General features: G+C 32.2%; 1 protein-coding gene across 1 annotated transcript; it reads right to left on the reverse strand.

Moving 5' to 3' along the window:
• Positions 1–18,426: 18,426 nt before the first annotated feature.
• Positions 18,427–24,151, reverse strand: LOC108334570 (potassium transporter 6). Its single transcript, XM_052869689.1, has 9 exons — positions 24,053–24,151; positions 23,406–23,457; positions 22,789–23,278; positions 22,271–22,324; positions 20,743–21,003; positions 20,604–20,656; positions 20,179–20,302; positions 19,833–20,087; positions 18,427–19,578 (listed from the first exon to the last, which is right to left on the reverse strand). Exons 2-9 carry the CDS (start codon positions 23,442–23,444, stop codon positions 18,515–18,517), a joined length of 2,340 nt encoding a protein of 779 aa, XP_052725649.1. The 5' UTR covers positions 23,445–23,457; positions 24,053–24,151; the 3' UTR covers positions 18,427–18,514.
• Positions 24,152–24,585: the final 434 nt, after the last annotated feature.

A 24,585-nucleotide genomic window follows, 5' to 3' on the forward strand; every position in this document is an offset into this window, starting at 1 on the left:
AAGAGAGAAAAAAAGATGTTGTAAAAAAAGTTTTTAAATATATCTTACTATTTTAATCTTTTCACACAAAATCCTTTTTAAGGATAAAACTATTTTCTGGATAATGCATTAAGGCTGTGTTATGTAACATATCAAAAATATAGCACACAATTATATACATGTGTCAACATTTAATAATATGATAGAACAATTACTATAATATTAAAGTCAAACTTACAATTATTACAAAAATAACCATAAATTTTTTCGAACTTTACAAGAGCTTCCTATACTACTATCGAACGTTCATTATATAACCGAACGGTTATATTTACAGAACAAAATAGTGAACGGTCGTTTCACCAAAACTATCTATACTATATGACCGAACGGTCATCTCCTATTTAGCAGGAGTCTCACCGTCCAGCTCCTGTTCCAACGTAAGCCCTTCCCCTTCTGCTCACATCCAACAAGGATGATCATTGCAATAGAAAACCAAACGGCAACATAGATAAAAACATAAAATAAGGGTAAGCTACTATAATTCAATTAAGCATGCATTCGTACATGAAATAAAACTACAAATCATTACAGACTGACGCTATAGCATACAAGAGCCAACGTAGATATCACACATAACTTGAATATCATAATTCACGTACGACTGACACTTGACATGACCATCCGGATTGTATGAATACGTAGCTTGAGGCCGTTCGTGCACTCGGGTGGTGGAGTAACTAGAAAACCATCAGCTGCCACCCGAGGTTAGTCCGTTATAACTCACCCAAGAACCTATGGGCTAGGACCTCCCGCCATTCTCACACAATGACTTACCCATCTATACTTGAGAACTGGTAATCATCAGAATATCAGGATGAACTTCGTGAATTTCACTATCCGTATTCATACTTTACCACCACATTATCCTTACACTGAGACATTCCTCCCCGAAATTCTCTTCCACATTACTTGAAACATAAACTTTTACTTGATACCAATAATATTTCCCATACATAATAGATCATTGTTGTAATAAACAACCAGCACCAAACCATAACATCAGCATTGAAAGATCAAACAACATTTCACATAAGAAGATCGAATGCTCAAATAACACCACCCTTAGTTACCAACGAACGGAAAGGATCTAAACAATAGACGAATATAACCGAACGTTTATTTAATAGATATGACTTTGACATGAGCCGAACACAGCTTAAGAAAAGAACACTCTAATTAAACCAAATACTTAATATAAGACTGAACCATATTTAATTATCCTCAATACTCGAACGAACGGTATTTCAATATCCTCAAAGTAATAACGAACGATATTCTACTATACTCAAAACAAGAACGAACGCTATTTCACTATCTGACAAAATCGAACGCTTAGAGCTTATATCGAACACTTATAACTACTGATCCTTGGTGTAAGACCGAACTGTATTTTACTTATTTTACAAAACCGAACGCCTAGAGCTTCTACCGAACACTTATAATTACTCCTACAAACTATTCATCAAACCTAGTACTTTTAAGGAAACTGAACGTTAAGACATTTTGGCTGAAATACCCATAAACTTGTATATGATCATAAATGAACGTAATTTAAGCCTAGTCTAAGTACAAAGTCTACTAATAATAATATATGAGCTATCACAAACTAAAATACCTAATCCAATAAGACTGATTATAAAGGTATATAACCATCAACACGTGATATATTAATCACTTCCTATAAACCGAACGATTATACCCTAGTAAGGCTAAAATGCTAACTCTATTGATAACTTATTCCCTGACCATAACCGAACGGTTGAGACCGAACACCCAACTATTCTACATAATTTTGCAGAATCCTTATAGACTTATACAGAACCACCCATAACCCAGAAACATGCATTTCATACACTCATAAACAAATCATCAATCAATTCATTCCATACATACACAAAATCATCACATGCATAATTAAATTTAATAACTTCCCTTACCTCTTAACAGACCGATCGCTCACAAGACAGAATTTGTACCACGACCAAACACTCAACCTCCCAGATTCACTGTTTGAGTAAAACAAACCACCCAAAAGACCAGAAACGTGATCAGAACCTTAGAAGAAGAAGAAGATAAACACATGCAACAGAAACTTGGTTTGCATGTGCCCCAAACTAGACTTTATTAGAATCAGGAAAACCTACCAGTTCAAACCACTAAACGATCGGTTGAAAGGAGGATCCTTGCCACCAGCAACCTTACATACACTCTGATGGATGATCAAATGGAAGAAAACGTGAGATTTAATGGAGGAAAAGATGATAATTTTAGAGAGAAGTTAGAGAGAAGGAGGAGAAACGAGTTCAGAAGGTTTGGAGGAGAAGATTGCATGCAGAAAGTGGAACCAGCTTTTGAAATTTTAGCTTATATATTCCCTCAGAAAACCGATCATCCACTCTCCTGCAGTCACCTGTCTTCCACTTCCTGAGTCTCGTTCCCCTCTTGCAGACACACGTTTCCCATTAAGATGGGGAATTTAATGGTTCTAACATGTTCGCTTTAGTGGAAAACTATATTGACATTGATTTGCTATGACGAAATTCAAATGAGTTTTGCGTTTGCTTTAAAGGATTTGCGCATAATTGAAAGTGCTGATTTGTGGGAGAATGAAATTTTCTTATCTTCCATCCATTGCGAAGATTTGCAACGATTCATGTCAATTCTCAATTTTATCCATACACTATTCATCACTTTTGAATGTAAAGATTTACACACATAATTTAATAATAATAATAATAATAATAATAATGGAATTTTAAAAATGATTTTTTATTTTTTCTCTCTTTATAATAATTTTTACAATTATATATAATACTAATAATTATCATTTTATATTACTTTTACTACTAAGGGTATTTTGGTAATCTTCAATTTCTACCAATTAAACCATTTTTTTATCTGTCACATCGGTCAAATCTTACACTAATTCTCACATACTTTACTTCCAAATCCATTCTCATTCATCTCCAAATCCACTCAAACAAACAACAAAAAATTAACTCTCAAATCCCTTCAAATTCATCCACTTCCTCTCCCTCAAATCATCTTCCCAGAGTGAACACACTCTTAATAATATTATCTTAACATATTTTAGTTCAAAATAAGTTTATGTTGGAAAACTTATTTTAAAGATGTATATATTTTGAAAGTCGTATTTTTTAAATTTTAAAATCCTATTTTACAATCTTTTTTAAAACAGGTAATAAAAAAGTCACTTTTATAAAAGTTAAACAATTATTTTAGAAATTAGATTTAATTTTTCAATATTTTCTTAAATAAAATTAATTGATTCCTTATATTAAATTGATGTTCATTTTAAAGGTGATAATATATCAATTCAATAAAATTAGATAATATATTATTTTTCTAATTCAATTTTTATATTTTTATATGAAGACAATATTATCATTTTTGGGACGAATCCAAAAATCACATTTGAGGTCATGTGTTTATCTTCGAGAATCCAATAAACAAAAACGAAGAAATGTAAAGGAGGTGATCTCCATAAAATTGGATTGTTGAAGAACAAAAAGGTTAGGAAAGAAGAAGAATCTTTGGATTCATACGTGATTACTTCCTAGTGATACTAATGTTGATTTTATAAAAGAGATCATTGTCTCTATTTAAACAATATATACATTTAATCGAGTTAAAAAACATATAAAAACTAAATTATTAACCAACTTATAAATAGTGTGAATGCTAACTTAATAAAACATATCATATTGATTTTATTTAATAAATACTTAAATTCAATTGATTTAAAAACAAATATATAAACCAAAACAATTAAAAATCATAAATAGAGGATCAAACTGTTAATTAAACCTAAATATTATGAGTTATTTCGAGAAAAATAATGTGATTTTAGAAAAAAAAAATATTTCTTGAAATGCTTTATCTTTTATACTTCCTTTTGGAAAATGATCAAACAATATTTGAATTTTGTAGTTTGTATCAACACTTTATATATAATTGTAAGCAAAGAGTGGGGTTAGATTCATATTAACTGAGCTTGTCTCCTTATACGTATGCAAATTGTTTAGTTAATTCTATTTACACTACCTCAAAATGAAATTATATTTTAGTAGATTAGAAAAATTCACAATTTGAAACAAATTTTATGTTAAATTATTGGAAAAAATATATAAAAATAGTTGTGCCTTCTTTACTTTTATTGTTAGGGCAAGTTAATAAATATTAAATATTTTTTCACTAAATTAGAATTTAAGAATAACTATTTATAGTGGTTGGATTTACACTTAAATATATGATTTGAATATAGAAAGGTGTTTATAACATTTTTTTTTATGACAGAGAAGATCATGTGATATATATTTATCATCTCCATCTCAACTATTAAACAATCCGTAATTACAATCACATTAGTAAAAAAATCGTGTACAACGTCTAATATTTTAAACTTTTAACGGCTAATTTGCGAACGACGTCATATTAGGAGACCTTAAATTGAAGTCGAATTTTATTAATATACAACGTTAATTCAATTTTTGGTATTTTATAGAGCAAGAACTATCAACAACAAACAACAAATAAGTTATTCAAAACGAAAATGAAAACTAACCTTCAAAAGGTGGGTTTGTCGGAATAAAGTGTCGTCACCGGTGACAGAGAAAGCAGAATGTGCCTATGAAGAACAAAAGCACGAAAATAATCAGTCAAAACAAACGAAAATCATAAATAAAATGCATTTGTATCAAATGAAAGAACGATTACATGTGATGGTCGTCAAACTTCGTTCGAGAAAAGTTTGAGAAGAGAAGAGAATATCGCGCTCTAAGATAAAGTGAATGAATTTTCAATCTCCCGCTCAAATTTTTATTGAATTCATCCACCTTTTGACGTCTGGCATTTGACGTTTAATATTCTTTTTACGTTCAATTACAATTCTAAACGACGTTTAATAATTGCATTTATTTACAAAAATGTCATCGATCATTTTTAATGTTAGCTATGGAGTGGTTAGACATTAAACGTGTAACGTTATACGCTGTGTACTAGTAATAACATATAAAAATATTTAATCAAAATCCGCATTAGAAATTTTAACTTTTAAAAATTACAAAAATATTAAAATCACTTTTGTTACGATATGATTATTCAATCAAATACATAATCATAAATTAGTCTATCAATAACATTCTCACAAAAGTTTTTTTTTTAAATAAATCAACTTGAAAAGAAACAAAAACTTGCATTAAGTTGGGTTAAAGGAGAGGACAAAAAGAAGAAAAAACTTACTATAGAGATTTTGCTTCAAGATTGACGCTAAAACCTTATTCTTAATTAGCTTGAATCTATAATTTTTATAAAGAGTAAATAGAATAGTTTTTTTAGAACTAAAAGAGAGAAAATAGCAAAAAAAAAAAGAATTAATTTTGTCTTTTGCAAAGGAAAAGAAAATCTGTCTAACATTCTATTTCTATAGGTACCTTTAAGTTGTGTTTGTATAAAACGATTGTACTGGTAAAGAAAAAATGGTAGGACGAATTTGGAATATGTATGACATTGGTTTCAACTGATACGTGAAGATGAATTTACGCTCGGATTTGGAGCGATTTGGTTTAAAATGTCTAGTTTGCCCTCAATATCTTGCATGGTTAATAATAAATAAAACACCCAGTTTTCTTTATTACATATATCACACCGTATTCAGTTTCAGGTGTAGAGTATTCGGTTTTACTCTACATAACAAATAAACCTCATGTTGTATTTGGTTACAGTGGTGATATATTCGGTTCCACCAAGACACATATCTATTGAACTATTTGCGATACTGTTGATTGTTTTTGTACAATTAAACCAAGTGATGTAGCATTGTTATTTTATACTTTGGGCTTAATTATAATTTTTCTCTCCATTATTAATTTTTTAATTGTTCAATGCAACTCAGTTAAAAAAGTTATCCAATGATTAATAGAAATGTAATAAAGGTTAAAAAATATGTAAATAATAAAGAATGTATGAAATAAAATAAATATATTTTATTTAATTATTTTATTTGTGAATCTATATATATCAAGATAGATTACACCTCTTTAAAAGTTCTGTTACTTAATGGATAAAATTTAAAGTGGGAAATTAATTTGAAATATTATACTTTAAAAATAATTATTTAACTTTAATTAAATACTATTTTTTTATATTTTAAAAATTAATTTTAATTTTTTTCTTTATAAATATTTTTATAATTATATTTAATATTAACAATTATAATTTTATATTACTTTTATAATTAAGGATATTTTAGTAATCTTTAATTTCTATCCGTTAAATAACTTTTTATCTCACATATTAATCAAATAATTTTCACAAACTTTGTAACATCCTATTTTAATAGTATAAAACTACCAAAATAAAATGTTACATAGATGCTAAAAGAATAACTAGATAAAGCAAACCTCCTTCAAGGAAGAGATAATATACTTTTGTAGATCTATCTAACAACTCATCTGTTTCTCCGTCACCTCTAGCTGAAACAACTGAAAAGGTGAATCCCTAAACTCACACCATTAGGTGATCATCGCAAAAGAGAAACAACATACAAAGACAGACCACATAAAAACAAGGGTAAGCTAGTAGTAAAACAACTTATCATAATAAAACAACATTACAACATGTTTTACACCTCACACAACATAACCATCCATCCTAAACATGTAACAAACTTAGACTTGACTATCCGGATATACAATGAATGTCGAGCTAAAACATGTTCTGTCTTTTTTGTGGTGGAACAACTGACAACCATCAAAGCTACCACACAAGGTTAGTCCTTCAACATGCCCTTTGCTAGATGGAGAAAGGCCCCCAAGCTAGAACCATAATGGGTTATGCACTTGTGTGGTAGAACAACTGACAACCATCAAAGCTACTTGTACAACGCCTTAGGCCATACCGGAAGCACCTAGACTAAGATCTCCTGTTACTCTCACCACATGACTCCTCACTCTCTACTTGAGCATGGATGATCATTAGAGTGTCACGATAACCCATTAGAACTGAGCTTCTTTCATTCATACTACAATACTTGGAAACCACCACTGAGAAGTTCCTCCTTGGAACTCTCTTCCATACCTTTGAAACCATTGAGATCACTTCATATTCACATAGTACACCAATACATGAGACTATTGGTCATACATTAAAGAAATAGAAAAAACCATACAAGTCATCAAAAATCACCCAATAACACAAATTATTTATGGCATCTTGATACTCATATTTAGGTAAGGAAGACAGCTTTGAAACCCCACCAATAGCTCCAGAAGGGTCAAAACCCCCCAAAACAACCTAAAGAACATACAAAACGGACATATAGAACCCTGAAAACTCCCTAAAAATGTTGTAGTGGCGCTCAGGGGCGCTCGGGGGCGCCCGGGTACGAGCCGCACGGAAACGTGGTGCGCTTGGGCGTGCCAAGGGGCGCCCGAGCCCCATACCAGTTGACAACAACTTCAAAATTGGCTTTAGATGCACTTGGAACTTATTCTAATGATCAAAGGAGATCTCTAAACATTAGAATTTATAGGAAATCACATTTATAAGTAGAAGTAAGCAACCATTTGATCATTAGACCCAAAACTAGTGCATCAAACCATTTTTGGCACTCCAAAAGTACATAAACTCATATTTACACCTTATACACCAAATTTCTGTAACCTAACCACTTGAACAAGTTCTAATAGACTCAATAACATATTACAATTCATCACCTATAGTCCAGAACTTCTAATTTGAAATCTCACTAGTTAAAACCCCTAAAATTGAACTTAAAACCACACAAAACTCAACATCCCAACTATTACTTCATTTTACCTCAGATTTCTCTTAACTAAGAGCCTAGACAAGTTTCAAATGACCATAAAACATCCCTAAAGACATAGTTTTTCTCATTTGATCGTTACTTCAAAACTTCACTCATCAAAACCCCATAATTTGGACTTAAAACCAACTAAAACACCATTATAGTACTACTAACTCTTTCTAGATCATATTTCAACTAATTAACAACTCCAACAAGTCTTAATTCACCTTTAAACATACTCCAAAACTGAATTTACTCTTTTTAACCCCTAACTCAAATACTCGCATACCAAAAGCCTCCAATTTTGACCAAAAACACTTACCATTCAACTTAGTTCAATTTCCTCCACATTTAACCCAAACCAACACCACCACACATCTCAATAACACCATCCATCATATAATTCGAAGTTTAACACATCATCATACAAGTCCACCAACAAACATGAGATCAAACATAATTACACAACCACAAATCATTTTCTAAAACACTTCAAAAATCAATAACAAACATTTTACTAAAATTCAACAATATACATCAAGTTCACCAAATACCAAACAATCATTTCATCAAAAGAAATATAATACTAGTTTCCCTTACCTGAAAACTCTTCTCTTTTACTACAATTCCCAAGATCGCAAGACGCCAGACGAAAACCCCCTTTCAAAACCCTAACCCCCAAATTCGAACCCTAAACTCGATCGCAAAATCAATCCAAGTCTGCCTTTGCTAAGAGGCTTGATAATGAGATCCTCACACCGCGAAACGCCGTTGCCGCCGTACCCATGAGCAAAGGTCGTCCCGCCGCAGAGACATAGTTACGTCTACTGCCGAAATTGTCTCCCTACCTGCATGCAACGAATCCCAACTTTGCAGGAGAAAGGAGTCTTCTCCTGCCGTTCTCCTTCTCTCACACCCCTAGCCTTAAGGTTTCTGAAAAAGAAAGAAAGAAGAAGAAAGAAAGGGAGAATAGTGATGGGAAAAAAGAAAAAGGAAAGAAAAAAGAGAAAAAAAATATTCTTACAAACTTTACCTCTAAATTTAATCTCACTCATTTTCAAATATCCTTAAAAAACAACCATCAACTCACTTTTAAAATTTCGTTAAATTCATTCCTTCTATCTCCTCCAAATTCACCGTCTAGCTTAAGGTTCACCGCTTCCTTCTTAATTGAATGAAGAGAGTATATATAGTTTTCCAATAAATATAATAAATCATGTAAGAAAATACTACTTTGTTCATTTTTTTTTATCTACTTCAATGTCGGTCTACACATGTATAATATAAAAAGAAAAAGCCATGTATGTTACTTATAAGTATGTAAGTAGATGTGTGTTTATTTTTTTATAATAATAAAAAATAATAAAATTATTATTATAACTAATGTTTGCAATTTTATTATATACAATTATTCTAATTTTAAAAAAATTTAAATAAAATTATTATTTCTAAAATACAGTTACAAGTAAACTACTTTAATTTAAGAAAATAATTATTTAAAGGATAAAAATGGATATATATATATATACACTAAAATGAAATTTCTATTTTATATAATAATATAAATATAATATTCAAAAACTTATTAAACTATAAAACAGTTTATATTAAATATAACTAATAAAACAAAAAAATTGTATAATTTTTAATATTTTTTATCATACAAAATAATATTTATTGTAAATAATTATTTTAATTTAAAAGTAATTATTAAAAGGATAATATTTTAAAAGAGTGCATATTTATTATTATTTATTATAAAAAAATATAATTAAACTATTATTATTATAATTATTAAAATAAATATAAATAATTTTTACAATTTTATTATATATAATTAATTAAAAAATTAAAATAAAAAATATTAATTTAAAAAAGAAGTCACTTTAAAATTGACAAAATAATTATTAGATTTTAAAAAAACAATTATTTAACATGGAAAACTGAAAAACAAATGTGTAAACCCAACTCTTTATATAATAGTATAGACATAATAAACAAAAGTTTATTAAATTATAAAATAATTTTTACTAGAAATAATTATAAAAATAAATATTTGTATATTTTTATTATATAAATAATTTTTATCCTATATAATTTAAAAAAAAGTAGTTATTGAAAGAATAAAATTGAAAAATAACTTTTTGAATCTGAAAATGTGGTTACTAAAGGATCAAATTTGAAAAACATGGAAACAAAAACAAATCTTTTTTATTTAATATAGTATACTAAATATCATGTTCTACAAGTATTATTAAAAGCTTAACGAAATTTAAGTTTTTTTTCTTTCTAATACAATTCAACTTCTTTTTCAACACTATATATGTTTAACTTAAATATATAGGAGTGTGAACTATTCACAAAATTTGTTTTATTTTTTTATGATTTAAACTTTCGGATCGTCCTCATATTTGTTGGGAAATCTCAAGTGAGTCCTCGTTTCCTGAACTGACTCAATTGGATCCATATACTTATAAAATTGAGCCAATTAAGCTCTGTCCGTTAAGTTTTCAGAGGCGGCGTTAAACTGTGATGATGTGGTGCACACTTAATCTGTTAATGTATACATCTTATATTACGTGAAATTTGTTATTTAATTTGTTATTAAGTCTTGTAGAAGTGTTATATGACGTGTTATGTTATATTATTTAATTGTTCAGATTAGGGATTTCTTCGGATTAGGAGATTTTAAATGAAATAGGGTTAGAGAAAGGGAATTATTGATTTGGTCAGTGTGAGAAGACGAATTGGAATCCTAGAGAGCATTCTCTTCAACTCCGATGAACCACTCATTTGCACCGAACACGACCCAAGCAAAGGAAGGAGCATTGGATAACCAAGTTGGAAAGCTCAAGGCTGAAAGTTATGGCGCGTCGCGGCAGGAAAGGACCCCTCCGCCAACGGCGACGGTGATGGTCGAAATTTTTATAGAACTTCTTCACATAGACATCCTCAGGAAGAGTGATGGTCGGGATTTTGCGAGCAACTGCAGGAAATGTTGCAAGTGGCGCCCTGATAACATAGTGAAAAATAAAACATTAGAGAAATTTGAAAGCTTTGAGAAAAATAAAAAGGGAAAAATAAATTGAATCGAAAAAATGAAGAAAAAAAAGAAATAGATTGATAAGATACGGAAATTAGAAAATAGAAAAGAGGGATTCTGAAATGGAAAAGGGAAAAGATGAACTTGTGTCAGCCATACAGGTTATGTCAACTCAAACAAAGAACTTGTGTCAAACACTAAATGACCCAGAATTGATTTTTTTACCTGCTTAGATTGACCATTTCGGCCACCAATACTGGTTCTTATCACATGCCCGGTCCCAGCACCCACACCATCGATGATGTAAAACTCACTATCCTGCAGAATATAAACCAGGGACAATTGAAACCTACTGAAACAGAAACAACAAAAGGTAGTCTAAATGTGGAAAACTACGATTTGGATAAGTGTTTACATTTAGTATCTTGAATAGGATTTTGTCAAACAAAATTTTCTTTAGAAAGAAAAAATCGAGAAATGTGAAAAAATAATAGATTTGAGAGAAGGAGAGACCTTGGTGAGGTTATGCGTGGCGAGGTCGGCGCTTTCCAAGGCCTTCTTGCCAGCCACAATGCAGTAGCAGAGACAGACGTCGAAGTGGCGGTCGTTCTTGTCGTCGATGTAGCCTTAGACAGAGAAGCCACGGATCTGGCCACCGAAGCGAGTGGGAAACTTGGACGCGTCGAAGCAATCGATGGCAATGATGCCACTCTCTCTGGCAAGGAGCTTCTCGTAATAACCCTCGACGTCGTTGCTGAACACGGACGCGAGGCCCATTCCGGTGATCACCATGCATTTCTTGGGGTCCTTCTGGCGCTGCGGGGCAGAGACCTTGGGCGCCACCGTGGCAGACACGAAGAAGACGTGCTTAACGCGGCGACTCTTCTTTTGGCGGCATTGTTGGGAGTGCAAAGTGAGTCCAAGGGAGAAGCGCAGATGTTGAGTGAGTTTAGCGCTTGCATGATGGCGGAGAATGATGGCTGGGTCAAGTTCCTCTTCGTCTTCTCTCGTGTGTTCTGAGTTGATTGATCAAATCCCTAATTCCCTTTCTCTAACCCTATTTACTTAAAAAATTTATAATACTAAGAGATTCCTAACATTACTAATTTAATTTTGTGCCACGTCAAAAACTTTTAATTTAGTTAAAAAATTTCACGTAATATAATAGTTTTACATCAGCACATTAAGTGTGCACCACGTCAGCAAATTTTAACGCCGTTTGTGAAAACTTAACAGACAGGGCTTAATTGGCTCAAATTTTCAAATATTTGGACCCAATTGAGACAATTTTACAAGTATATGGACCCAATTTAGTCAGTTCAAAAAATGAGGACCTAATTTAGTCATCACAGATATGATAAAATAGAACAGTTATAGATTAAGATATAAAGTATAAACTTTACAGTCATCCAAAATAATCATAGAATTTAAAACTTTATATACAACCTAACTACTACAAAATTATATACAGAGTTAATATAAAACTAACTACTCAGCAGCGTCTCCTCCTTCCAAAGCCTGCTCTAGAGACACCTCATTTCCCTCTGCTCACACCCACAGAATGGTTATTGCAAAGGAAAGAACACCAATACATACAAAACATAGGGCACAAACAATAGGGTAAGCTAGTTTAAATAAAAGAATAAACATTATGTTTAACATCTACATTACATACAATCACACATATTCATTCTCCAACACAACACACTTTATGCATGACACCACAATCAAATGACCGTCCGGGCTTAGAATGATTGCCAAACTATCTCGGGTTGTGCACTCGTGGTGGCTTCTACTGCTTTGCAAAGCTGCCAATGGGTTTCACCCTACCACACTCACGAGGTTAGTCTGTACCGGGCCTTGAAGCATATTGGTAGCCTCCAAGACTAAGACCTCCTGCTACTCCTAACGACATGGTTCAATCCTCTCTACGTGAGAATGAAAGACCATTGGAGTTTCAGGACAACCCCCATGACTGAGCTCCTGCATTCATTCTAAACATACTTGAATCTCACCAAGAGATTCTACTTTGGAACTTTACTTTCACCAGTTTGAAACATAACTCATGACATAATCAATCACATACCATAATACATATTCATACATGCTTCACAATGGATTCCCAAAACTTCATTTAAATCAAACTAGAACAAGGAATTAAAGAGTAACTAAAACCTGAACCAGTTGCTCAGCGCACACCCTCGCTGAGTGACCACAGAGGTTCCTCGCACAGTGACCCAGCTCACTGTGCAAATAAACTCCCAGTGGTACGAGACCTTAAACTCGTGCTCAGCGACATCACTAGCTAAGCGAAACTCACCAGACAATGGACCAGGCTCTCAACTCACTCGCTCAATGCACTCATTTGCTATTCTAATAAAACTGACAGTGCTCCCAGACCTCAATTGGCCGCTTAGCGCACTCTCACGCTGTGCGAATCAGCAAACAATGAGCCTGTCACCAAGACCACTCGCTGAGCGATTCCACTCGCTCAGCGAGTCTGCATAATCTGCAGCACCAAATCTGCAGAATTACGCCCCCTACACCAAATTTACCAGTTCAAACTATTTTTCCCAACTTCTAACCCTCCGAGATTGTGTTATATACTTAATTATACTTATCTAAGGTTGTTTAAACATCTCTAACCTAATTCTAAACATGTAGACTCAAAATCTCACCCAAAAATTTATAAAAAAACTCAATGTAGAGACTCAAATTGAATTCTACCATTTGACATACAATTCCAAGCAACTTAGGGACTTTAACAAGTCCCAAATGACTTACCAAGACTCTCCATATTGACCAATTGCACACAGAATACCAAACTCAAGTTTTCACTACTTCAATTCCTCTAAATTGAGTTCTAACACAAATAGAACTCTACCTCATTACTAACACACTCTACTAACTCAATCCTCTAACAATCCATATGTTAAACAAAATCCAAAACAGTTCATAGACAACCTCAATTCCACCAACTCAGTTTAATAATCCTTTTCCACCTTTTTACTATCTTAAACCTCCATTTTTTTCCAAACCACCAGTAACCAAGATTTCTCTTCTATTATAACAGTCCAATTTATACAATTCAAATTCATTCACATCAACTCTAACATCAAAAACATACATACAACATTTTTCACACCTGAATAGCATCCCTAAATCAACAAAGCATGCATTTCACTAAATTACTACTCATACCAAGTCGCATTTTCCAACTCCAACCGTTTAAGTATCATAATCATCAAACTCACACCATACATTTCTTTTCAAAGCAGTTAACTAGCTCCCATTACCTCTAGAAAACTCGCACCGGTCTAGAAAATACCCCGACCGTAACTTGCACTGCAAAGAATTTCTAAAAACACCTATAAATCACAGGATGGTGATAGAGGATAACCTTTAGAACCTAATTTGAGTCAGAAATTGAAGGAAAGAAACTGTTGATCCATGCAAACAGAGTCATTTCGCAGGATCAAGAACCATAGACGTTAGAGAAAAGGGTTAACCGCTTACCCGGTCGATTCGCCCAATTGATCGGTCAGATTTGTAGCCCTTGACGTAGTGATCGCCTAGGTACTTCCTGATCGTCAAACAGATGCTCCAAGCGTGAGAAAAGTTAGAGAGATGTGAGAGAAAGGGAAGAGAATATTGTTTTAGAGAGATAGAAAGTATTTAGATAATGATACGAGCTTTAGAAATTTCTATTTATATTATAAGATTATTTTATAATAAAATACTCGGTCTCATTATTTTAATACACCTATCTACTCTAATACTCTATTTTCTAGATTCTTACATTTTCAATCTTAATTCATACTCATTTTTATTAAATTTTAATTAAGGATCTTTTGATAATTCATTATATTATCTTATTAATTTAAAATATTCATCATGTCTTATTTAAATGTATTGTTATATTTGATTAATACAATTAACATTTAAACTAAGTTAGATGTATGTGTATGAATAAAACTCTTATAATAATATAAATATAATATGATATGTGTAAGAACCTAGAAAATAAATTATTAGAGTTGATATGTGTTTTAAAGTAATCAAACCTGATTATTTTAATATTAAAATAATTCAATAATATAAATAGAATTTCATAAACACGTTTCATTATTTAAAACACTCACTATGTCTCTAAAACTCATTCTTTGAGTTCTTTCTCTCTTCTCTCTAAGATTTCTAACTCTTAAGACATTTGTTTGATGATCAAGAGACACCTAAGAGATCACAATAGTGAGTTCTCTATTTTCTACCAATCAGTTTTTGATATAGAATAAGTTAGTTTATGCTTCTTTTATTTAGTTTTCAGTTTAAGACACATGCAAAGAGTATCTCTCGCATGTGTCATTCAAACTCTCTTGTTAGTTTTTTGTTGATCAGTAGTCCTAACGACATACTCTAATCATGATTTCGTTGTTTGTAGTCACAATTAGTGTTCTTTGATCTATGGGAGCTGTTTGGGATTTTTTAAGATCGTTTAGTCATCTAATAGATAAGGGAAACTAATATTGTCCTTGATTTCGTGTTATGATGCATGAGTTTATGTTTGCTATGTTGTGAGGAATAATGTTATGTTGATTTGGTTATAATTGAAATGGTTGTTTTATTGTTAATTGTGTTTTGATGAGTGTGCTTGATTATTTGATGCATGATGACATTGATGATTTTGATTTGGACTTGAATGAGCTTGTGAATGTCGCTGTTATGAAGTATAAATAGCATAAAATTGATGTAGTATTAAGAAGTAGAGAGTAGGCTGAGTTATAGGTTGGTTTTTGGTCTAAAAAAGAGGTTTTGATAAGTGAGAAGTTAAGGTAATGATCAAATGGAAAAATTGTGTTTTTGAGTTTGTTTTATGATCATTTGAAACTTGTTTAAGCTTTGAGTTAAGTGAAATCTAATGTAGATCTGGTTGGTAGTTGATAGGTTGAGTTTGTATGACCTGCCATAACTCGATATCAATACTTGCATCCGGATTTGTTAAGTCTAGAATATGTATATATGCTTAGGTTATTGTTTGATTTTAAACTGAAATATGTTATATACTGAATTATAATTGCATGATTTGATTCTTTTACAATATTAGTTTACCCTTGTTGTTTTTGTTTGTTTGTGTGTTTTTATTTCTTTTGCAATAATAAGTTTAATGATGTGAGTTTAGCGAATTGTACCAAGAATGAACAAGTGCTAAGAAATAATGGAGTTAAAGCGTAGACTAAGAAGTTTAGTTTCAAAAATATCTTGTTAATGTAAAGAGCTTATTATATTATTTTTTTGTTAAGGATAAAAAAAAAAAATTTTGGATGTTACAACATGTGCTATGTAATGAACATAATTATTTATAAATAGATAATAAATATTTATATTATAGATTGAATTATTAACATTATAATTATATAAAAAGAATAACACGTAGTAAAGATGGAAAAATGTTACTATAATTTTTTTTTGTAGTGAGAAAAAAAAATATTTGATAGGTCATATGAATTTATCATATGATAGAAGTGAACTGAACTTTTATTATATAACTTTGTTGTATTAATAATTTAATAATGAAGATAATATGACATGTACAAATATTTAAGTCTAATTTAACGTATTTATCTTTTAACATTAGAATCAAATGTTTGCAATGTGTGATATGTTAATTACTTATAATATGTGAGGTAATTAATAAATTATGAATTAAACATTTAATTTATGTTAAATTCTTAATAAATTAATTAGAATTATATTTCTTAAAATTTATGAATAAGATAATAATCTAATTTGTGTGATTTAATATATATATATATATATATATATATATATTAATTTTTTTTAAAAAAACTCTACCTTATTCTATTTAACATAATTATATTTTTTTATCTATTTTGTTTATCAAATGATCATGTGTTATACAAAACATATAATATTATAGAAAAACCATCTAAATATGAACTAAGAATAGAAAAAATAAATTATACATAATTATTATTTTTTTCTTAAAAATATGTATATGTATATATTTTTTGATTTATAATAGAGAGGAAAATTTTATTTTGATAAATTTTAAGAATATATATAATCTAATTTATAGAAACACGTAAATTAGTGTGTATGTGTCCACATATTTGAAAAAAATAATTACTTAACAAAATTTATAAAAAACCAACACGTAAATTATTAAAAATACAAAGTAGTTATTACAATCTTATATTGTAATAAAAGATAAAATAGTAGAAAAAGTTATGTACGCGAAAGAATACATATATATAAAATTTGGTTAGTCACTTTAACAGGATATTCTTCTATGATAGATCTAATAGATCAATAGCTAGGTTTCACATGTTAGAATATGTCCTATTGAAAAACCAAAGTGAAAATTTGGGTCACATTTTCAACAAACCAACAGGTTAATGATAACTTTACCATCTTAACAATTTTTTTTTTTATATAAAGTACATATATAAAAGAATAATTTCCAATGTTAACTATACTGGTTTATTTTCAATTTATTTATAATTATTATACTCTGTACCATTTAAGCTATTTTCAGTGATGCACTAGTTGATTCCAACTTTCATTTACAGTTATTATTTTTTCTAACATTAACTTTTTTCCGAGTGATGTATCAGTTCTTCTAACTATTATTTATAATTATTCATGTTTCTAGCATTTATTTTGTTCTCAGTTACTTTAATACATCAAATCATATTAAACATTGTTAAATAGATATTAAACATATTTTCTCGTATACTATTTTTAAATAAACACTTAAAAGCAATTATTGTGATCTTCCCAGCTTGGACTTAGGCACATAATGATTTGAAAACACCACTCCATGAGAAAGATAGGCAATAGTTTGCAGCCCCCGTGAGCAATTGCAGCTCTAAAACACGACCCAGTTATTATGTCTATACATTATGTTTTTCATGAACATTGATGTCTGTGACAACTCAAGGAATCTATCTTTGCAACCTCGTAGTTTGCTATCTAGAATCATATTCATTCTTATATTGTTATTTCTAACTTTGATTCTGGAGAGAAAAAAAAGAAAAATAAGATTTGTGTGGTTAGTGTATGTTTTTTCTAATGATAGTAAACTGTATCTTAAAACTCAATAAACATATTTTTAAGTGCTTGATTTCTTTATTTTTGGACAACTATAACTTCTTCGATTAAAAAGTTACAAATCAGGATTTAAATATTTTATTAATGAAATCAATACTTTTTTTTTTTGTGTCGACTAGCATTTAGCAAATATTTGGCAGCTCCATCTTCTATTATTATTGTCCGGAGAAAAGTTAACAATTAAATTTTATTTCTATAAACGTGTTAAACTTTTTACTTTTTGTCTTTCTTAATATTAAACATAAACTTTACTTCTGTCATTATAAATAATTACATTAATTTAAATTTCCTCTCAATTATTCTTAAATTTATATCTTTTTCCATAGACAAATTACATGTCCATTAATTAGGGGAAAAAGGACCAAAACATGTATACTATGTTTCCTTGAGCAAGTGAAGGGTTGTAGCTTATGACTATCTATAAGATGCAGTATATGTACATGAAATAGCTCTATCCTATGTGAAACCAAAATTTAAACTTGATACATCATCCCAACTTCAAGAGATGATGCATGAGGCACACCAGTGACAAAGGAGGGTGACCTGCTATTTCTTCTTAGGAATTCATACACTATATTAATGGCTATTTTTTTCACCATGCTAGACCCTGGTTTTGCTCTCAAGTGTGTCTGTCCTATAATGTAAGCTACCCCACCTTCCCTTGCTTCCATAACCTCCTCCAACTCTTTCTTTGCATCTGTGTTAATCTTTGGACTCTCAGGTACCAAAAACCTTACCCTTTTCTTCTGCTGCTTTATAACATTTGGTGACTTTATCTCCTTCAGTTCTGATGGCCCTGCATTCTCTACATTCTCAACATTCTCTACATTGTCCTCACTCATCAAAAGGGAATGAGTAGAACAAGTTCCAACAACTGCCATTCTGTCATCCTTTCCAGGCTCATCATTTGAAGAGTTCAATCCGGTTTTTTCTGTGCGAATGAACTCTGCTATGCTGCACAAAAGATCATTCTCAAACTCAACATCATCTTTGTGGACATCACGGTATCCATATCGCACTATGCACCGGTAGAGTCTGAACTCTTTTGGACCAACGCGGCCAACCAGAAACCGTTCATCAGGTCTAACATGTGGAACTGGCACGTGTTTGATGCAGAGGAAAACTAGGACTTCATGGAAGGCTGGGAGGTTGGTTACAAAGTGGGAGAAGATTACTGGAATTCCAGAAACTAGCTCGGTGTGTATAAGGCCAACCCCACGCACTCGGACTATGCCTATGCTGGGACCTAGGCCGAGAAGCCAGTTGATGGAAACCTTGTTTTGAACATCATATTCATACTTTTTTAGTGTGCCGTAGTGCCAGACATACATGAAAGTCAGAAATACAAGAGCCAACGCTATAGGCACCCATGCTCCTTGCAGGAACTTGATAAGAGAAGCAGAGAAGAAGAGAGCCTCAATGGTGCCAAATACGAAAACAAACCCAAGTGCAAGGAGGACATTCTGGTGCCAGCATAGAACAATAACCAGTGACATCAAACAGGTGGTCACCAGCATCACTGTGATTACTGCCAAACCTGTTGTGCAAAGTAAAGTGTGTCATATAATTGTCAGAAAAAACACATACCGTTAACACACCTCTCCCCCTTCCCAGTTATTATCTTAAAAAGAGAACTAAATGTCTGCTTGCATACCAAAGTTAACTTCTGAGTTGCATTATTCCCCAGAAAAACTACAATTGCATCTTAGAAATGAATGTTTTTTATGCTTCTAGTTCCATATCATATTGCTGCAAAATTAATGTATAGATGAATAGCAATCAGTGCCATACCTGAGGCATTACCCAGGCGCTTTGTGTCTCTGAAACAAACAGTTACTGCCAAGCACAATATCATCAATACCCAATTGACCTCAGGGATATATATTTGCCCATGAATTTTTGATGATGTGTGAATCACTTTCACTCTCGGGAAACAACTTAATGCAGAGCACTGCTTGATGATTGAGAATGTTCCAGTGATAATGGCTTGACTACCAACAACTGCAGCTAGTATGGCTATAACCAGAACAGGCCATCTCAATTTCTCTGGAAAGCAAAAGAATGAAAACGGTCAAATAGCTGAGACTTCCCCCATCATCTACTTTCTCCAGCAAAAAGAATGAATTACACCACCTACCTGGTACAGATACGTAAAACCCAAAGTGATAATCTTGCTCAATGTCATGATGTTTAGATAGATAAGCAGCTTGCCCCATATATGCAAGAATTAAAGATGGATAAACCACAGATGTAAAAGCAATCTGCAGAAGAGATGGTAAATAAATAAGCATTAACAAAAGCTATTGAGCTGCATAAATAACACTGACAAGAGTTATACTATGTTTAGTTCATTAATCTTAGAGGGAAGAGAGGTTAAGACTTGTCAAGGAACATAAATTACAATTTAAAGTGAACCAGTCATGATAAAAGACCCAACAAAAGCAAAACTTGAAGATGTCACATTGCTAAGTCTACTACTGTATCATGTTTACAGTATACGGTGTATAATATTAGGTAGATCCGTTATCATACAGCAAACAAAAACCAAATAAATTACCATACCTTGATTGATAATTGGCTAAAGTGCCCAAGATCAGCAAACATGGCTTCTGCTCCTGCAAAAGTGCAATTGAAATGGTATTAATATTGACAACAAACTGATGTGTAAAATATAAGTTAATCATCAAGTAGACCAACCGACCTGTGATGCACAGTAAAATTCCACCAAGGGCCATCCAACCTCCCTTTTGAGTTTTCCTCAAGAGTTGGAAAGCATAATATGGAGAGAGTGCTTTGTATACATGGGGATTCCAGTGAAATATATTGTATATTCCAATGGTACTAATGCAGAAAAGCCACACAATAATTACAGGAGCAAACAAGAAGCCAACTCTGTGCGTGCCATAATGCTGAAGAGCAAACAACCCTATCAATATGATGCATGAAGCTGGAACTTCAACATCTGCCAGGCATCAAGTTTAAAACTTCATATCAGCAAGGAATGTTCCGCAGTTCTCACATAATATAGAAGAGTGATATCAAAATTTAAGTAAAAATAAAAAAAACAAATGATGGGCAAACAAAAATTAAAGCACATTGGACCAGCAACTAATTTTCTGCCTTTTATTCTCTGATTCTCAAGAATCAAACTCCAATTTGTAAAAAAATAAAGATAAAAGTTGGTAATGGCCATCCAAGTTTAAAGAAGTCCTGTCACTTGATAACAGCTATAAGACAAGCAATTTCCCCTCATCAGATAAAGGGCACATTTGTTTGGGATTTATTATATATTCTTAATTAAAATTATAAAATAATAAAAATCATTATAATTATGAAATATTTTGAAAAATAGAGTGTTGCTTAAAAGCCACAAATAATAGCATATGAAGAAGAGCCTGTAACAAGGTTACATCATATAATCACATTTTATTTTAAAGCTTAAACAGATAGGATAAGAAATCACACAATGCCGAATCGACAAAAACACAAGAATAGGCTAGCTAAAACATTTGTATTTCACTCGTAATTTTAACAATAACTGATTATTAATCCCAACCGATAACATTGAAATAACTGTTTTCACTGTAGCCACAGTATAGCTGGTTATTGCCGCAGAGTTAGGTTCATGAAGCACAACTGATGTTAGGATCCCCAAAAATACTCTGTTGAAATAAAAATTGATGGGTAAACACAACCCAAATTTCAATTATCGCCGAAATTGAGTGAGACCAGTATGGAAAGTGTCAAATTCAGAAGATACAGCACAGTATTTAACAGTCCACCCAATCTATCAAACAGGTTGCTTAAGTCACATGTTAAATGCAATCCCTAAAGCATTCTCTGTGATTGTGAGTCTTCACGTGTGACTCATGAAGATTCATACCAAATATAGGACACCCTAAAAATGCACAGACAAATGCAACAACATGACTTGTACTTAATGCACAGTTCCTCACAAGAAGAGTATTGAGTATAAACTACTAAGCAACACCCACAAAGCGGAGAAAATATAACATACACAACTAAAGAGAGAAACTTTTAGTGATGTAAGATTATTGGAGAAAACAGAACTTCTTTTTTCATGGAATAAAACATGCTCAGGTCAACAGGAATCTCCTTTAGATCAATTGGTAACAAAATTATGCATAAAGCTTCCAATTATGACCAGTATCCAACTTCTAAACAAACTAATAAATAATTAGGCACACAAAAAATCAAACTGAACTTACATGCGTGCGTCTCCTTGGACATTGAAAGCTCCAATCCAGAAACAGCCGAGAAAACTGCAAGCATTCATCCAAATAATCCAACTCAGTTCCCCAATAAAATCCGAAAGTCAAAGAACAAAACTTACATACAGTCCCCGATGTACTTTTACCACTGTTCACTAATCAAGATCAAAGTTTCACCTGGAAAACCTATGTCCATCTTTCATTCAAACATATATTACGCGAATTATCAAGATGAAACTTCAACTCTAACACAAGAACCACACCAAAAACACACAAAAAAACTGCATCTAAGTTTTCTCCAAAGTCAAAGGACAAAACTTACGCCGAGTTCTTCAAGTGCTTTTAGTCTGTTCTCTTATCAGAATCAGAGTTTCATTTCGAGAAACTATATTGACCTTCAATGTAAACATTTATGTAAAACATTGAGATGAAACTTCAATTTGAATCGAAAAACACAATAGAAGCACACACAAGGAACTGCTTCTACAAAACAATAACACAATCATTGACCTCACCAGAAATAGCCGGCGTGAGGATGCCATCCCCAATGACCATGCAAGTCCCAATCAGAGCCAGAACGAGTAAAACCCTCTGCAGAACCCTGTGCCTCTCAAACGTGCTTTTGAGCCGCAACGCGAAGCTCCTCTCAGGAGCCGCGCCGCGCGAATCCTTCTTGTACTCCGACAACTCCTCGTCCGCCACCTGGCAATTCGGCAGCGAACTCACCCGCGCGTGGCGGCACAATAACGAGTACAACGCGAACGTGCCTCCCTCGCCGTTATCATCAGCTTTCAGCACAACAAACACGTACTTCACCAAAGGAATCAGCGTTATAGTCCAAAACACCAGCGACAAAACGCCGAAAACCTCGTCGTTGCTCTCTGTGTGCTTAATGTCCTCCGCAAACGTGCTTCTGAAAACGTACAACGGCGAAATGCTCAAATCACCGTACACTACACCCAGACTCTGGTACGCCAGAGTCAGAACCGTTCTCCACGACTCTCTCTGCAGTGAAAGAAAAAAAAACTCGACATTCCCAGACAACGACAATAACAACGACAATAAAACAACAACAACGACAACGTTGTTCACATCGAAATTGAAACATTGCTGGTTTGGTTGGTTCTCTCACCTTAGCAGAATATCGCCGAGTTCCACCTTCTAGATCCATCGGATGCCTATTCCTGCGTCTCAGAGAAACATTTTCAGGAGAAATTGAAGGTCACACAATCGCTGAAACAAGTTCAGCATTGAGAAATTATGTGTGCTACATATATTGAGTGCGGAATTATTTAATTCAAAAATTATAAAAACAAGTAAATTGGACCTGTTTTTTTTTTAATTGTAACAATAATTACGATTTATGAGACAGTAATAATAAATATAAGAAAAATAATAATATCTAAAAAGTAACTTTCAAGATCGATGACGAGGTATTAAAGAAAAGGAAGGAATCAAAATTTGAGAGTAAAATAAGAAGATTCAACTACGAGAAAAGGACCCTCCCAGCTTGTAGGTTTATTTGGAGAAAATAAAGATGCACACGAAATATGAGTTTGATTATTTGATTTAATTAAGAAGGAAGAGGTTCGGGGAAAGAAGAAAAAAGAAGGAAAAGGTTGTCTTATTTGAGAAGTTATCGTGCAACAAAAAGAGGTTCAAAGCGAAGACGAAAAGCCAGGAATTGTGTGCATAAATAAAAAAAACAAAGACAATAGAAGTTCAGTTTGCGTGTGTGTTGAAGAGAAAGTGAAGGATTCTAAGAACAGTGAGAAAAACCTGAACGTTAGTGGTGGGGTTGGTAGGGTTTGGTTAAGTTTAGTCTTCCTTTTGGGCAATTACTGACTGATAAGAGCGTGATCTTTTCCACATGAGTCACACGTTTTAGCTTCGTTTTTGCAATTTTTGGCTTCGGATCTTTAGAGAGTGTAGCAAGCAAGCGTTTATTACAATTGTGTAACACTTCATATTAATGCACAAAACAAAAAGTCAATAATTTGTGATTATCATCTTTCTACATTTGTTTACGTTTAGTTTTGTAATTCAGACTTTTATGGAATGCTTTTATTACCAGGGATTATTAATCTTATCCCTTTTCCATTTTCTTCATCACATTTCATTGCTGCCACCTCAGAAATTAACTCTCTTCTCACTGTCTCCCAACACTTTCTTTAAAAAACATGTATAAACAGTGACGGAATTAAATTATAAAACTATATTTATTATTTTTTAAATTTAAAAATAAATGAATTCTAATTTTTTGTTAAAATATGTGTCAACATTGGTTTAAACTGATGAATTTAACTATGCAA

This window comes from Vigna angularis, chromosome 10 (assembly GCF_016808095.1).
Source record: "Vigna angularis cultivar LongXiaoDou No.4 chromosome 10, ASM1680809v1, whole genome shotgun sequence".
Classification (NCBI taxonomy): domain Eukaryota; kingdom Viridiplantae; phylum Streptophyta; class Magnoliopsida; order Fabales; family Fabaceae; genus Vigna; species Vigna angularis.

Coding starts and splice junctions, on each gene's coding strand:
- LOC108334570 (XM_052869689.1), bottom strand. CDS start 23,444: ATGGATCTAGAAGGTGGAACTCGGCGATATTCTGCTAAG. Junction 21,004..22,270: donor GTCCAAGGAGACGCACGCAT/GTAAGTTCAGTT, acceptor GATGCCTGGCAG/ATGTTGAAGTTCCAGCTTCA. Junction 20,657..20,742: donor AATTTTACTGTGCATCACAG/GTCGGTTGGTCT, acceptor GCACTTTTGCAG/GAGCAGAAGCCATGTTTGCT.